The 17,826-nt window shown below is 47.9% G+C and overlaps 1 protein-coding gene across 1 annotated transcript in view; it reads right to left on the reverse strand.

The window, feature by feature from the left end:
- The window catches only part of LOC121270748 (zinc finger protein DZIP1L-like), a 148,794-nt gene extending 131,503 nt beyond the window's left edge, over window positions 1-17,291 (reverse strand). Inside the window, exons 1-2 of the mRNA XM_041176138.1 lie at window positions 17,275-17,291; window positions 1,058-1,642 (exon numbers count right to left, since the gene is read on the reverse strand). Coding sequence (XP_041032072.1) covers window positions 1,058-1,567 — 510 coding nt within the window. The 5' untranslated portion in view covers window positions 1,568-1,642; window positions 17,275-17,291. The remainder of the gene's footprint in view (window positions 1-1,057; window positions 1,643-17,274) is intronic.
- Between the last annotated feature and the right edge of the window lie 535 nt (window positions 17,292-17,826).

Consider the following 17,826-nt stretch of genomic DNA (forward strand, 5'->3'; position numbering starts at 1 on the left):
AAGCCCCTGTGAAAGATGAACAAAGTGATAGGCAGTCTTAAGGCTCCAGGAGCTGGGGCTATTTTCATTAAAGAAATATAGGCTTAAAGGGAATATGACAGATTTATGCTGAATCAATTGAACTTGGTTTGGGTGCTTAAGTTATAGGAGATATTGGAATCAGAAGGGGGTGGTGTGGAGATGTTAAGAAGCATTTCTTTTCACAAAGCATCATCACCCTGTAAGAACAGATTTAATAAAGCATATGAATTCGCTCGATTCAGGATTCCCTGTAGTAATACAGAAGAAAGTTGGACAAATGCCTGAGAGAGAAGGACATTTCCAGTTTGAAACAGTAAATTGCAAAATAGCTGGGAATAGAAGTATCCTATTTAATAATTCCAGAACTTTAATTTGGGAATCAGAGAGGGTTCTGATGAAAGGTTATTGACCTGAAACATTAACTTTGCTTCTCTCTCCACAGTTGCTGCCTGACTTGCTAAGGGTTTCAGGCATTTGCTTTTTTCTTTATTTTACTAAATTCTTTAAGCTTTTCTTGAATTGGCCTCAAGTATTCTTTTTCCCTCTTCCAAGAGTTAATGTACTGGGGTTTTGGATTGATGGCTGTTCATGGCTGCACCATGTTTTGATGGGTTTTTTTCACCCGATTTAAAGAAGAGCGGCAGAGCTCACCCCCTGGCCTGGCTTAGATTTCTTCTTCAATCAATAGAAAGGCAGAATTTCAGATCATCAGATTGTAAGAGAAAGTGCTACACAGCTGGCTGCCATTTTGGAACCAAAACAGAGGAAGATTGCAATCAAACGCTGTCATAAAGTCCTTCCTCCCCTTTCTGTTTGTGCATTGGCAATGGTGCATTATCAGGCATGGGACTTATTTAACTGTTGGACTCCTGAAATGCAGGGGCCAATCAGTTCATGGGCATGAAACTCATTCTGGCAAAGAGTGGTGGGGTTATGCCCTGATTAAATGGTTTCAACCTTATCTATCTTAAACTCGCACACAGGGAGAACATATAACTGAACCCATTCTTCAAAATTAAGGCTGAGGTACAGGTACCTTGTGATAGTTATTGGCTCCCGCCTGTACAAGCAGTTGAAGAGTTGTGATCATCTTCTTGCGGCGCCGGCCCTCCTCTTTCACGGCCTTCAACTCCTCCGTCTGTTTCACCATTTCCTGCCTGCTCTTCTCCAGCTCTGCCGCTGCAGCTTGCAGTTGCTCCTCCAGAGCCTGAATGTTGCTTGTGAAGAGCTCCTGTGAGTGAAGGAGGTACTCTGTGTTCAGCTGGGCCAGCTTGAACACCTTCAACAGGACTGGGTCAATGGAGTTCTGGCACCACGGGCATCTCTCAGAGTCCAGGCTGCAGAAGGTCACACTCATGATATTCTCCTGTAGGGTGGCAACATCCAGTTCTCTAGCCACCCGGTCCACATCTATAGCGCTAAGCCGTCTCCAGTCCACACCTTCGTGTCTTGCCCGAAATTTGAAAGCGGGCAGCCCACCAGCGCCCAACGACAAGGCACCAAAGCCCATCCCGGTTCCCATGTACTGGCCCTGCGCTGATATCATGAACTCTGCCACTCGATAATGCTGTGGTCTTGCCAACTGGAACTGAGGGGGGTAATAAATGTTGCTGATAAAAGGCTACAGGAGAGGGAAGAAAGAAAATATAGTCATACCGCTCACCTTCCATTTCAAGTCTCCACCCCCCAGCCAGAAATGTTCAACAAAATCTTTCCGTCATTCCCACCCCCACTCCCCTCCCACCCTTACACCCCTAGTGCAAAATAAAGTACAAAGAGTCCCTTCCAGTCCGATCTTACATCCTGCACTATAAAGACCCCACCATTTGTATTCTTTAGCACAGCATTCCCACAGCAGTTCAGCAGAAGGAGTGCTGCACTGTCATCTTTCGGATAAGATGTTAAACTAAGGCACCACCTGCCTGCTTGGTTGGATGTAAAAGGTCCCATTGCACTACTTCCAAGAAGAGCAGGGAAGTTATCCCTAGTGTAAAAGCAAAATACTGTGGACGCTGGAAATCTGAAACAAAAACAGAAAATGCAGGAAAAAGTCAGCAGGTCTAACAGCATCTGTGAAGAGAAATCAGAGTTAATATTTCAAGTCCGTATGACTTTTCTTCAGAGCTCTGAAGAAGAGTCATACGGACTCAAAACATTAACTCTGTTTTTCTCTCCACAGGTGGTGTTGGACCTGCCAAGTTTTTCCAGCATTTTCTGTTTTTGTTTAAATTATCCCTAGTACCCTGGCCAAGATATATCCCTCAATCAACATAGCTAAAACCAGAATATCGGGTCATTGTCACATTGCTGTTTGTGGGAGCTTGCTGTGTACAAATTGGCTGTCATATTTCCTACAGTACAATAATGACGACCGGTCAAAAGTACTCCACTGGTGTAAAGCACTTTAAAACATCCGTGGTCACGAAAAATGCTAGATAAATGCAAGTCTTTCTTTTTTCAGGAACAGCCATAATGGAAGGTATAGCCAGGTTCCAGATCTGTTCAGACATTCTCAGTCAATGAAGAACACTTAATGGAATCTCTGTTTGCTAATTCTCTATCAGAATTTGCACATACTGCAGCTGCATGAGGAATATGTTTACTTTTGTAGCACCTTCATTATAGATGCACCCTCTCTGCCTGCTTTATTTCTGCTTCAGCTCATAGTGAGCCTGACTTTGCCGGAATGAACAACCAACCATCGGCCCTCCAACACAGTAAATGCAGCAATGAGACAGGCCTGCCCAGGACTGGCCACAAACTGGTCGAGTGACCAATCCCTCTCTACACCCTCACAACCACTTGTTAAAAAAACAGAACTGCCACAATCTGCACAGACCTTCCCCAATCAATGAGACCAGAATGAAATTTCTGATTTGTGACCAGACAGCTCAATCCTTGACTGCCAGAGTCCTGGGGTTTCCCAGCCAACAGGTTTCTGACTACCCAAAGCGATTCTACATGGTTTAGAAGCAATTGTCATCATTAGTTCAAATCGTACAAAGAGGAACAAAGAAGAGGGATTTCAATATGCAGGTAGACTGGGAAAATCAGGTTGGTAGTGGATCCCAAGAAAAGGAATTTGTGGAATGTCTGTGAGATGGCTTTTTGGAGCAGCTTGTGGTGGAGCCCACTAGGGAACAGGCAATTCTAGATTTAGTGATGTGTAATGAGGCAGATTTGATAAGGGAGCTTAAGGTAAAGGAACCCTTAGGAGGAAGTGACCATAATATGATAAATTGTAGGGTAAATTCTGAGAGGAAAAAGCTGGAATCAGATGTAACGGTTTTACAGTTGAATAAAGGCAACTACAGAGGCATGAGGGAGGAGCTGGCCAGAATTGACTGGGAGATGAGCCTATCAGGAAAGATAGTGGAACAGCAATGGCAGGAGTTTCTGGAAGTAATTTGGGAGATGCAGCAAAAATTCATCCCTAGAAAGAAGAAGCATACAAAAGGGAGGATGAGGCAACCATGGCTGACAAGGGAAGTCAGGAACAGCATAAAAGCTAAAGAGAAAGCATACAATGCGGCGAAGAGCAGAGGGAAGCCAGGGGATTGAGAAGCCTACAAAGACCAACAGAGGACAACTAAAAAAGAAATAAGGAGGGAGAAGATTAAATATGAGGGTAAACTAGCCAGTAATATAAAAGAAGATTGCAAGAGTTTTTTTTTAGATATATAAAGGGTAAAAGAAAGGCAAAAATGGACATTGGGCCTCTGGAAAATGACGCTGAAGAAGTAGTAGTGGGGAACAAAGAAATGACGGAGGAACTAAATAGGTACAGTGGAGGACACGAGTGACATCCCCAAAGTTCAAGACAGTCGGGGGGCAGAAGTGAGTATGGTGGCCATTACCAAGGAGAAGGTGCTAGGAAAACAGAAAGGTCTGAAGGTGGATAAATCACCTGGACTAGATGGATTACACCCCAGAGTTCTGAAGGAGATAGCTGAAGAGATAGTGGAGGTGTTAGTGGTGATCTTTCAGGAATCACTGGATTCAGGGAGGGTCCCAGAGGACTGGAAAATCGCTAATGTAACCCCCCTGTTTGAGAAGGGAGTGAGGCAAAAGACGGGAAATTGCAGGCCGATTAGCCTGACCTCGGTTGTTGGTAAGATTTTAGAGTCTATTATTAAGGATGAGATTTCAGAATACTTGGAAGTGCATGGTAAAATAGGGCAAAGTCAGCAAGGTTTCATCAAGGGGAGGTCATGCTTGACAAATCTGTTAGAATTCTTTGAGGAGGTAACAAGTAGGTTAGACAAAGGAGAGCCAATGGATGTTATCTACTTGGACTTCCAGAAGGCCTTTGACAAGATGCCGCACAGGAGGCTGCTCAGTTAGATAAGAGCCCATGGTGTTAGAGGCAAGGTACTAGCATGAATAGAAGATTGGCTGTCTGGCAGGAGGCAGAGAGTGGAGATAAGGGGGTCCTTCTCAGGATGGCAGCCGGTGACTAGTGGAGTTCCGCAGGGGTCAGTGTTGGGACCACAACTTTTCACTTTATACATTAATGATCTAGATGAAAGAACTGAGGGCATCCTGGCTAAGTTTGCAGATGATACAAAGATAGGTGGGGGGACAGGTAGTATTGAGGAGGTGGGGAGGCTGCAGAAGGATTTGAACAGGTTAGGAGAATGGGCAAAGAAGTGGCAGATGGAATACAATGTAGGGAAGTGTGAGGTCATGCACTTTGGTAGGAAGAATAGAGACATAGACTATTTTATAAATGGAGAGAGAATTCAGAAATCTGGAGTGCAAAGGGACTTGGGAGTCCTAGTCCAGGATTCTCTTAAGGTTAACTTGCAGGTTGAGTTGGTAGTTAGGAAGGCAAATGCAATTTTGGCATTTATTTCGAGAGGACTAGAATATAAAAGCAGGAATGTGCTGCTGAGACTTTATAAGGCTCTGGTCAGACCACATTTAGAATATTGTGAGCAATTTTGGGCCCCGTATCTCAGGAAGGATGTGCTAGCCCTGGAGAGGGGCCAGAGGAGGTTCACGAGAACGAGCCCAGGAATGAAAGGCTTAACATATGAGGAACGTTTGAGGGCTCTGGGTCTATACTCGATGGAGTTCAGAAGGATGAGGGGGGATTTGATTGAAACTTACAGAATACTTAAAGGCCTGGATAGAGTGGAAGTGGGGAAGATGTTTCCATTAGTAGAAGAGACCAGGACCCGAGGGCAGAGCCTCAGAGTAAAGGGAAGACCTTTTAGAACAGAGATGAGGAGAAACCTCTTTAGCCAGAGAGTGGTGAATCTATGGAATACATTGCCACAGAAGGCTGTGGAGGCCAGGTCATTGAGTGTATTTAAGAATGAGATAGATAGGTTCTTGATTGGTAAGGGGATCAAAGGTTACGGGGAGAAGGTGGGAGAATGGGGTTGAGAAACCTATCAGCCATGATTGAATGGCGGGGCAGACTCGATGGGCCGAATGGCTTAATTTCTGCTCCTATGTCTTATGGTCTTATGGAACAGGCCCCTTCTGGCTGCACATTTCATCACATCGCCACCCTAACATCCATGGCCACAGCATAAATCTAATTGCAAATCCAATTCCCTTACTCCTTCACCACCTTCTCTAAACAGCTTCTCATCTTTTGCCATCTTTCCTTGAAGCTTTCATTGTCCACCATCTATTGTTCTACCAAGACTCCCAGTAAGATCCTCAGCAAAACGCCTCCAACCTCTTCTCACTTTGCCCCACATCAAACAACTCCTCAACCTCAGTAAATTCCTCCTCAACCTTATCCCCTTTCCCTCAATACTCCAAATTTTCTGCACCCATGCCCTCACTCAACCTTACTCAGCACTCCCTATCCATACTTCAGCGACCCTCATCCCACCCCTGAACCTCGTTCACTCTCAAAGTTTTCCCATGTTCAAGATTTCTAACACTGACAAGGTCAACATCAATATTCATATCTGCATGCCTCTCTACAATCAGCCTCCAAGGGGAAAAGAATTACTCTCTGCTTTTTGTGTCATACTCTCACCTTCTCTCCTCTGACACCCACCTATAAAGACTCCGCCGCTGTGATCTGATGATCTGTTCAACATCTCCCTTTGCTCTGTCTTCAATGTTCTTGTCCTTACTCTAACTGTACAATTCCCATCGCCACAGCCCTTAACTCTGAAGACCACAAGCTGAATGATGCATGACTGGCCTGCTCATTCAGTGCCAGTTCCAGAGCGATCACCTTCAGCAATAAAGTACCTCCATCCACCCTCCCCCACGCCCAAAGCCACACCATCAAGAGGGAGGAAGTCAGGTTGAGAAGGGCCTGGCCCAGGACCACACACTGTCGAGGCCAGGAAGGGCCATCTGGGGGTAGAGATGAGGTGCTCGACACTTTACCTTACCTTGCGCTCCAGCCAGGTCTGAAGTGAAGAAAGCACCAACAGAACAGAAACAGAACAGTCCACACATGAATCCTGACACAAGCTTTGCAAAAATGGAGGGACTGGGGAATCTGGCAGGTTCAGAACAACAGTAACCATTGGCCAGATAGCCTGTCGATTGGGATGGTCTACGCACCGGATTGGTCACTTTAGACACTGACCATCCAGACTGACAGGCTTTATAGCCAATGAGGCCTGGCCCCCATAGATCATGGGCCCCTAGTGATTAGCACCATGTGCAACCTCCTCTCCTGGTCCCTTTCCATAAGTACATATGCATAAACTGGGCAACACAGCTCTCCCTCTTCCTCACCACCTGTTTACCAACGGCTTGTTTGACATCATTCTGGATGAGCAAAAACTTTCTCCAATTGGACAGGTCCTAATCAGACCCCAGTAAAGTTCCACACCTCAGTCTGACAGCACCTCTCTTCAGGTGGGCCTGAAGGTCAGCAATCCTTTTGACCAAGTTGAGCTGTAACATCTTAACACCACCCAACCCCACTGACACCAATATCCTGATCCATTCCTCCATCTACAAGTGCCACCATTCTCTTGTCCTTTTTACATGTCATCGTACAGGATGCACAACTTCCAAAATTCCTTCACTTGCCTCCTATCCTGCACAAAGACATGTTGCTTTCTGACTCCTACCCTGGTCAACTTCCACTGGATCCTTGTCCAAGAACACATCGAATTGAAAGCCCTACTTATGTCCTGCAAGTTCCTCCACGTCTCAACCCTTCCCTACCTCCTCCAGCCCTATACTGCACTACACGCCTGTACAGTATTCATCCAAATCTGCTCTACCTTTCCCTGTCACCACACTTCAGTTACAGAAACTTGGACGCAGCTTCAGGAAAGTGTTCCAGGGTGTGGGAGCCAACTCAGCAAAAATCTGGATGGGCTGACTGATCCCACACTCTGGAAACACTCCCTGAGCCACATCTTTCTGGCTCATTCCCCTCCAACAGAATCATCCTCAAAATCCACATCTTGGACCATAACTCAGTCACCCATTTTTTCGCTTCAGTGTCCCGTTCGGCCTTTGTGAAGCATTTTGAGCCATTTTCTTCTGATAAAGGCTATAAGCACAAGTTGCCATTAAGACTCATGAAATTCCCCAAGGTTTAGAAGGGAAATTACAGTGTGGAGCAGACAGCTTGTTATCTCACTTCTGTTACTGCAAAGATCTAAAGACAGACACTCAAACCTAAACAGCTCAGATATCTTCAGGATATGTAGAAACAAATACCAAACAGTACCATGATTTCCTCAACAGAACCAGCCCTTTCACAACAAGACCAGAAAGAGGGACAATCAAAGGGGGAAAGAGAGACAGAGAGAGAGAGAGAGTGGAAGCAAGAAAGAGAAAGGGAGTAGGATAGGCTGGGAGAGAGGCAGATTGCAGGGAGAAGTGGAGGTAGGAGAGTGTGGTGGGGTGGGGAGGGGAGCCAGGTGAGGGAGAGGAAAGCTAGGTTGGGGGAGGGGGGGGGGGGGAAGGGATGTAGGGTGTGGGGAGGAAATGGGCTGCCAGGGGTGAAAAGGCACTACTAAGACAGGGGAGGGGAACAGAGGAAGCCCCCAGAAGGCAAAACAAACAATAAAATCTGGGAAATAAGAGCACTGGTCCAAACTGTTTTTTCCTTCTTGTGGGGGCCAAGAGAAGAACTGATCAAACCCGTCAAAATGAAATGAAATAAGCAGATGCATTCGCCATGATAACAAGAATATCCTATCATGAAAAGTGAACAATAGCTAGCAGTGCACTCCAATTCAAAGTAACAATAATGCTACAAGCTATATTTAATACTGTAACTTATCAAAAACTTCAGCAGGAAGGGAATGAACAATTTCTCCTACAGATATTAATCTCGTGAAGCCAGTACGTAGATGTTATTAAGGGACAAAATGAGCGTTAAGGTTCCTGACAATGTGCAAACTTCACACTGTCTATCAGCCAGTCTTGCCTTAATTAGAATTTCAGCAGCTGATTGTCAGTGCGACTCCAGTGGAAGATGGGATACAGGAAGAAAAGCTTCACGAGCCTTTCACATACATCATCCTATTAAACGGCAGCGACAGAACACTCACGACATAAATGATAACTTTTACAATGTCATTTATTTTATACAAGGCAAACACTGAGGTGACATTTGGCCAGTTTCCTGCACTGTACAAGAAAGTACATACAATCTGAAGTTACAGGACAGCACCGGTAATCATCAAAGCCCAATAATAATTTTATTGTAGCGTGATGGACTTTTCATTGTGCAAATTCCAAACAACTTGTTAAATGCAGCTACCATACTGAACAGAGGGGGCAGTGGTGAGGTAGGGGTCTGTAACTTCTCTCCAGCTCCCAGGTGGAATTTTCTGTTGGGGATCTCAAAAGGGTTTCTGGGCTTCTAAGCTTGTTATATTTCTTATAAATATTTTAACAGAAAGTATTCCTGGCTACTGACAAGCTGCCCCATGTCGAAGTTTTTCAAAGGCAAAAAAATGAGGTGGTGAAAATGGGCTATATAAATGCAAGTCTTTTATTTTAATCGCATCTCGATTGTCACACATGTAAAATTGCAAGGCGCATGTATATCTGATTGGCTCTAATTTCCCAATCATAACACAGCAACGAAGCAGACCGAGAAGCACCAACCAATCAAAAGCAAGAGAAGCGAGAATGAAAATTACCAATCAAATATGGGCATGAGCAAACAACTCAAAGGGAAAGAGAACACAATTAAATCACAAAAGTATGTTCTTGTTTTGTTTGGGTTTTTTTTTTACCTCTCTAGAGGCCTGCATCAGTGCTGGAAGCTGGGGCCTCAAGTTTTACTACATCCCTAATAAGAAGTTTAATCATGTAGCAGACTCCAAACATGCACCAATGTCAATGTACAAGTTACTCTGGTAGACTGCAACTCCCACCTTAAAAATGCCATTCCCCCTCAGCACAATAGAATGTGGGACAGATAGGGCACAACGTATAAGCAGGAAGTCAAGGTTTACTCACCAAATGGCCACTCTTATCAATCATTCAAAAAAAACTGTCACTTTAAACACACATCTCAATTTTTTGATTCGGTCATCTGATTAAAATTTAGGCACAGGGAGAGTTTTTGCTTCCCCATCAAATGGTCACTGGTCACCACAACACTATCAAACAGCATAGACCCTTGAGACACAGTAGCATTTATATCTGTAACTTGCTGTGCACCCTTCCACAGGGACGAGACCAGACTGAGTATCAGGGCTACGTGCCACTCCATCCGCGAGCAATTCCACAGAGCATTAAGTAAATTTGGATTTATAAAGTTATAAAATGAGGAGTCTGCGTAGTGTCATTTCAGGATTTTTGACATGCCTTACCCATAATAGTGACTCTATGATGCACACTACACAAGTCACATTCAACTCTCCAGTCCTTACCATTTCTTTTACACGCTGGGTTCAGTTCCCTATACTGCAGCAAACAGCAGGTGCTCCCACTGTGTGGCTATGTTGTATCAGTTGCTACCAGGTGCTTGGAAACGAGTGACCAAACAACATGCCTGAACACATCTGACAATCTTTTGTCCTAGAACAATCACACCGGATAAATGCACCTAACATTGCTGCAATAGGCATTAAGGTGTAAAACTAGGATCAAAGCAAAATACTACGGATGCTGGAAATCTGAGATAAAAACAGAAAATGCTGGAAAAGCTCAGCAGCCCTGGCAGCATCCTGCCAAGCCTGCTGAGTTTTCCCATAATTTCCTGTGTAAAATTAGGATATGTGCTCACTGAGCAAAGCTTAAATGAAAAGACTAAGTGACAATTTACAGCGAGGCTGTTCCACGACTGAAGTACCCTCTTGGTACAGAACTCACATGGACTGTGGGAAACTGACATAAGGTCATATACCACCCTTTAAACTTCAGTATCTGCTCGCAATGAAGCTACACATTAGACGGACACAATACAAACCACTTTGCTTTCTATTACTAGTTACTTCTAAAAGCAGAAAAGCTTATGGAGTTTTGTGCAGTCAAGAAGACTCCACAGGCTTTTAAAAATAGCTGACAGGACCTGGATGCAGAAAGTCCAGCCCGATTTTCGACAGGTCAAATTTTTGCCAGCAGGGGAAGTGGGCGAACATGAATCACACACAGGCTGGAATTCGAACTCAGCAGGGCCATTTGAACTTAGTGCTGAGTTCAAACAGACCTCATGGACTTTACCTTAACCTGCACTGCGGGAGTCCTGAACTGGTGGGGCAGAAGCTCTTGAAGGGCGGATAAGGTCTATTTAAGTGTCATGATGTGAATTTTTTTTTTAACTCTCCTGCTCTTTATACTTGGGGAAAAAAGGTTTAAGCTGTCAGTGAAAGTTTGTAAAGTCTGCTGGACTGCCTTGATTGATAGGCCATCTGGTATAGGGTAGAAAAGAAAAAATGACCACCTGTTCCACAGTTTCATTCGAGTTCTTTGTTGACATTTCCCAAGGGCTGTTATTAAGTCATTATGAATGCTTGGCAAAGTTTCAAAAGCTACAAAAGTCCTTACCTCAGCAGGTGCTTCTGAGTGCAGAGTTTTATTGACAATTTAAAGAGGCTATTAAAGGATGATCTGTCTTTGATATGAATAGGTTTGTCTTCATTTTTATAACAGACTGGTGACTTTGAGATTTAAAAGCTTTGATCGGGTTTTATGGATGGGAGTTTTTTACACTATCAAGTGTATATGAGTGAGAGTTGTATTAGAACGTTAATTTTTTTTCATCTCCACATGGTTCCTGAGGTCTGCCCATGGTGGATACTGGGTGAGTGGCTATGGAGTTGGCATGGGGAAGTATGAGGGGGCATGGGGATGGCATGAGAGTTTGAGGTGGCATGGTGGTGGCATTGGGCTATGAAAGGGCATGGGTGGGTGAGGGGCATGAGTTGGCACAAAGCGGCCATGGGAGGTAGGTGGGGACATGAGTTGGCATGGGGCTATGTCAGGGCATGGGGCTGTGAGAGGGTGAAGGCTAGAGGACCTAACAGCTCCTAAAACAACTAGGACAACTTCCCAGAGAATGGATCCGGGGCGGGGGGGCCTTCTAAACAGTCTGCATCAGCACTCGCCTACCCCCACAGCCGCCTACAGTCTGCCTGAGAATGTCCAACATATAGTACAAGACTGGGGTCCATAACATTGTTTACAGTGGCAATCGAATTTACAGCCAGACTCACATGCAACAAGCTTCGAGGTTCCAGATGCCCTGTTAGCACAACAAATGGCATGGGGGCTCGTCTCCTTTATACCAACAATCCAAACCCTGGGATGCGGGATTGGATCAATGTCAGTCAAATTGGCCAAGATGGGGGGAGGGAGGGAGGGACGAGGGTGGTGGAAAAAGGGAATCCCAGCCACTAAACCCCTTCCCCCCACCTCCTGCCCAAACACCTTTAGTATAATACAAAACAAGAGTCTCTCAGTTAACAGAAGTGCTAAATTAAAATACAAGAGCAGGGTCTTGGCTGACAGAGGCCTCTATTACTCATGCTGTACTTTTATTAACATTGAAAGCAACTCAGTGCTAACAGGCAACAAGGGTGCTTAGGACAACTAGGTGATTGCCTCGCTATAAGTTATCACCCCTCTAGGAATCACCAAACAAACTGAATCCTGTCAAACCAAGACTTCCATCTGCTGAGTGTGCAGTGCACATTCTCCTCCTTTAGGAATGCAACCTGTTTATCCAAGGTCAGGGGAGTTCCAATGGATCAAGGGTACAGGACCCATCTCAGATCGACCCCTCCCAGTTCAATGCCAGATAGAAAGTGCCTGTAAACCCAGAACAATTCTTTTAGGCAGGTCAAGACAAGAGAGTAGAGGTCAACGCTGTTCAGGATACAAGGCAGGAAGTGCTCAACAGCTACAATAAGCTGAGAAAGGGGGAATTAAGGCCAGGAGGCTGGGCTCGTGTAGCAGACAGCGTAGGCTGTGATGGGCAGACGTTCTGGGAACATGAGATCCAATGGCCTCTCTCATCCAACCCTACTCTGTGAGGTAGCAGAAGGAATCAGTCAGAACCACTGCCTGCTATTCATTATCCAGTGAGCACAGTTCGAATGTGTAAGGTTAGCCTGTGCTGAACCTCATAGCAAGTAGCGTACCTCTACCAGAGAACCAGGCCTACCTACAGCAGCGAACTTCCAACCCAACAATCTACCCCAGTCACCCCTTCTAGGAAACTCAGGAAAATAAACAAAAGACAGAGGAAGCAGAGTCTTTGAATATTTTTAAGGCATTGGTAGATAGATTATTGATAAGCAAGGTGGTGGAAGGTTACCGGAGATGGGCAGGAATGTGGAATTGAGGTTACAATCAGATCAGCCATGGTCATATTAAATGACGGCAGGACCGAGGGGCTGAGTGGCCTACTCCTGCTCCTAATTCGTATGTTCATTATGTACGTACGTAAACAAACAACATCCCTCTCTCCAGAAAGGAGCACTGAATTCAGCAGCTCTGGGGCAGTCTGACAAGGGCAGGGCAAGAACTTGGAACTTCTGGCAATGCTGCTTGGATTTGCAAAAAGAGCTTGTATTAAAAAACAAAGCTGACAAACCCGATCAGGATTTCCCATATATACACTCGCAGACACCGCACCCAATCACAGACACCACACACACCCTCCCTCGCAAACACCACACACACCCTCCCTCGCAGACACCACACACACCCTCCCTCGCAGACACCACACACACCCTCCCTCGCAGACACCACACACACCCTCCCTCGCAGACACCACACACACTCGCAAACACCACACACACTCGCAAACACACTCACAAACACCACACACACCCACCCTCGCAAACACCACACACACTCGCAAACACCACACACACTCGCAAACAAACTCACAAACACCACACATACCCTCCCTCGCAAACACCACATATACCCTCCCTCGCAGACACCACACACACCCTCAAACACCACACACACTCGCAAACACACTCATAAACACCACACATACCCTCCCTCGCAAACACCACACATACCCTCCGTCGCAAACACCACACACACCCTCCGTCGCAAACACCACACACACCCTCCCTCGCAAACACCACACACACCCTCCCTCGCAAACACCACACACACCCTCCCTCGCAAACACCACACACACCCTCCCTCGCAAACACCACACACACCCTCCCTCGCAAACACCACACACACCCTCCCTCGCAAACACCACACACACCCTCCCTCGCAAACACCACACACACTCGCAAACACCACACACACTCGCAAACACACTCGCAGACACCACACACACCCTCCCTCGCAAACACCACACACACTCGCAAACACACTCACAAACACCACACACACTCACACACACCCTCCCTCGCAGACACCACACACACCCTCCCTCGCAGACACCACACACACCCTCCCTCGCAGACACCACACACACCCTCCCTCGCAGACACCACACACACCCTCCCTCGCAGACACCACACACACTCGCAGACACCACACACACCCACCCTCGCAGACACCACACACACCCACCCTCGCAGACACCACACACACCACCCTCGCAGACACCACACACACCCACCCTCGCAGACACCACACACACCCACCCTCGCAGACACCACACACACCCACCCTCGCAGACACCACACACACCCACCCTCGCAGACACCACACACACCCACCCTCACAGACACCACACACACCCTCCCTCGCAGACACCACACACACCCTCCCTCGCAGACACCACACACACCCTCCCTCGCAGACACCACACACACTCACACACACACTCACAAACACCACACACACTCACACACACCACACACACCCTCGCAGACACCACACACACCCTCCCTCGCAGACACCACACACACCCTCCCTCGCAGACACCACACACACCCTCCCTCGCAGACACCACACACACCCACCCTCGCAGACACCACACACACCCACCCTCACAGACACCACACCCACCCTCCCTCGCAGACACCACACCCGCCCTCCCTCGCAGACACCACACACACCCTCCCTCGCAGACACCACACACACTCACACACACACTCACAAACACCACACACACTCACACACACCACACACACCCTCCCTCGCAGACACCGCGCACACCCTCCCTCGCAGACACCACACACACCCACCCTCGCAGACACCACACACACCCACCCTCGCAGACACCACACCCGCCCTCCCTCGCACACACCACACCCGCCCTCCCTCGCAGACACCACACCCACCCTCCCTCGCAGACACCACACCCACCCTCCCTCGCAGACACCACACACACCCTCCCTCGCAGACACCACACACACCCTCCCTCGCAGACACCACACACACCCTCCCTCGCAGACACCACACACACCCTCCCTCGCAGACACCACACACACCCTCCCTCGCAGACACCACACACACCCTCCCTCGCAAACACCACACCCACCCTCATGCTCACGCTCATCACACCCACGCTCACGCTCACACACACCACACCCACGCTGACACACACCACACCCACGCTCACGCTCGCACACAGCATGCGCACCCGCTCACGCTCGCAAACACCACGCGCACCCACTCACTCACAAACACCACGCGCACCCACTCACTCACAAACACCACGCGCACCCACTCACTCACAAACACCACGCGCACCCACTCACTCACAAACACCACGCGCACCCACTCACTCACAAACACCACGCGCACCCACTCACTCACAAACACCACGCGCACCCACTCACTCACAAACACCACGCGCACCCACTCACTCACAAACACCACGCGCACCCACTCACTCACAAACACCACGCGCACCCACTCACTCACAAACACCACGCGCACCCACTCACTCACAAACACCACGCGCACCCACTCACTCACAAACACCACGCGCACCCACTCACCCACAAACACCACGCGCACCCACTCACTCACAAACACCACGCACACACACTCACTCACAAACACCACGCACACACACTCACTCACAAACACCACGCACACACACTCACTCACAACCACGCATACACACTCACTCACAACCACACACACACACTCACAAACACCACACACACACACTCACAAACACCACACGCACACACACTCACTCACAAACACCACGCACACACACTCACTCACAAACACCACGCACACACACTCACTCACAAACACCACGCACACACACTCACTCACAAACACCACGCACACACACTCACTCACAAACACCACGCACACACACTCACTCACAAACACCACGCACACACACTCACTCACAAACACCACGCACACACACTCACTCACAAACACCACGCACACACACTCACAAACACCACGCACACACACTCACTCACAAACACCACGCACACACACTCACTCACAAACACAATGCACACACACTCACTCACAAACACCACGCACACACACTCACTCACAAACACCACGCACACACACTCACTCACAAACACCACGCACACACACTCACTCACAAACACCACGCACACAGACACACTCACAAACACCACACACACAGACACTGAGATGCAGTATCAGTTTCTGTTGTCATAGTGACAATGCTCCTGGAAACTGACACTTCAACCTGGAGGCAGACATGACGTGAAGGAAGTCACCAAGTGAGAAGTGGAAGACACCAGAACATTTAAACTGGGGGAGAAAACAGAAAGAGGCAGAGATTGAGGAGGAGAAACACCAGCAGCAAACCTTTCAGCAAATCTGTGACTGCTTCACATGAGAGGAAGAGATTCAGGGACAAAAGCCTGCGCTAGACACACAGTGCCGACGCCAGATGCTGTTTACACCAATCACTATAGCTACTCAGCACTTTCAACAAGTCACCACCCACCTAGCATTCTACCTGCCTGCTCCAGATTGGGGATGGATGGCGAATGGGAACTTGTGCAGTGCTGTAAAAGCCTGCTGTAAAAAAAAATACAGAGAATGCATCCAGCAGACCCCAGACACTCACCTCAGGACAGATGTGCTCTGGCTCAAAGACCTGTTTATCTCTGCGGCCAGAGTGCAAGTTGGCACTTTGTCTCTGTAATTTAACTCACCCACCTCTCCACTACAGCCTGCTACACACCCACATTGTAAACCACACGACTGCCAACCCCACCTCCACCCCAGGATAAACAGAATGTGGATTGTAGGTTCAGGTTTGAAGAGTGGCGGAGGGGTTCGAGCTGCTGTCACTATTATAACCTGAACCATAACCAGTGGAATCATTCAGCACCCACATCTCCCCACAGACTGGGTCAGGGAAAGGAAAACCAATCAGAAAAGAGAGAACAAATGGGATTGGCGAGGGGAAAATCAGATGGTGGAGGAGAGGAAAATTGTATGAAGGGAGGGAAAGGAAAATCAGAGAGAGCGAGGGAATCACAGGCAGAAGGGGGGATGTCAGGGAGGGGAGGAAAGGTGGGGAAATCGGAGGGGGGATTGGAAAGGAGGGGATTTGGGGAGGGAGATTTGGAAGAGGGGAAATTTGGGGGATAGGAAGATTTGGAGGGGGAGGGGAGATTTGGAGGGGCAGGGGAGTTTGGAGGGGGAGGGGAGATTTGGAGGGGGAGGGGAGATTTGGGGAGAAGAAGAAGTTTTTCGGAACTTGCAGAAAGTGCAGCCGGAGCCCAGGAGAGGAGGATCGGGGTCGGACGCTGCCGGAGCCCCAGCTCCGATCCCAGGAAAAGCCCAGCTCCCACCCGGGCAGAGACACAGCGACCCTGGCCTCACCCCCCCCAACCCCAACCCACCCCACCGGGGGCGGCTACAGCCGAGCCCGGAGCAGCCGCTCTCCCTCTCACTCACCCTGCGATCCGCTCCGCTCAGCTTCACCGACAGGAAATGAGCTCAGGATCAGAGAGAGAGAGCTAAACTTCCAGTGTCTGGGAGAGAGGGAGGGAGAAAGGATAGATAGAGGAAATGTAGAGACGCGGTGGGTGGGTGGGTGGAGAGGGGAAGGGGAATGAGATACAGCGCAAAGAGAGGAAAGATTAGAGAGCGATGGAGAGAGATAGAATGAATGAGGAATAGATGGATCCAGTTCTAAAACAGGGACCTGGTCATTATATAACTATATACTGCTGTGCAGCATTCCAGCTCCAACACTGAGACTGCAAAATGGCAATAATCTCAGCTCTAATCCAGGGACACATATTTCACAGTTTGGCCTTTCCTCAATTGCTTTTGATCGGATCCACAATTAATTAATTGTAGCCCCGTAAAGGTTACCTAGAATTTTAGGTATACCGTGAATGGGAGCAGTGTTGTAGGGAATTAACATTTATCGTCTCTCTGGGATAACCCGCCCCAGTTGCATGACTTCCTCCCCACCGCAGACCTCCGCATTCTTTTGATATT

Source organism: Carcharodon carcharias, chromosome 2, assembly GCF_017639515.1.
Source record: "Carcharodon carcharias isolate sCarCar2 chromosome 2, sCarCar2.pri, whole genome shotgun sequence".
Classification (NCBI taxonomy): domain Eukaryota; kingdom Metazoa; phylum Chordata; class Chondrichthyes; order Lamniformes; family Lamnidae; genus Carcharodon; species Carcharodon carcharias.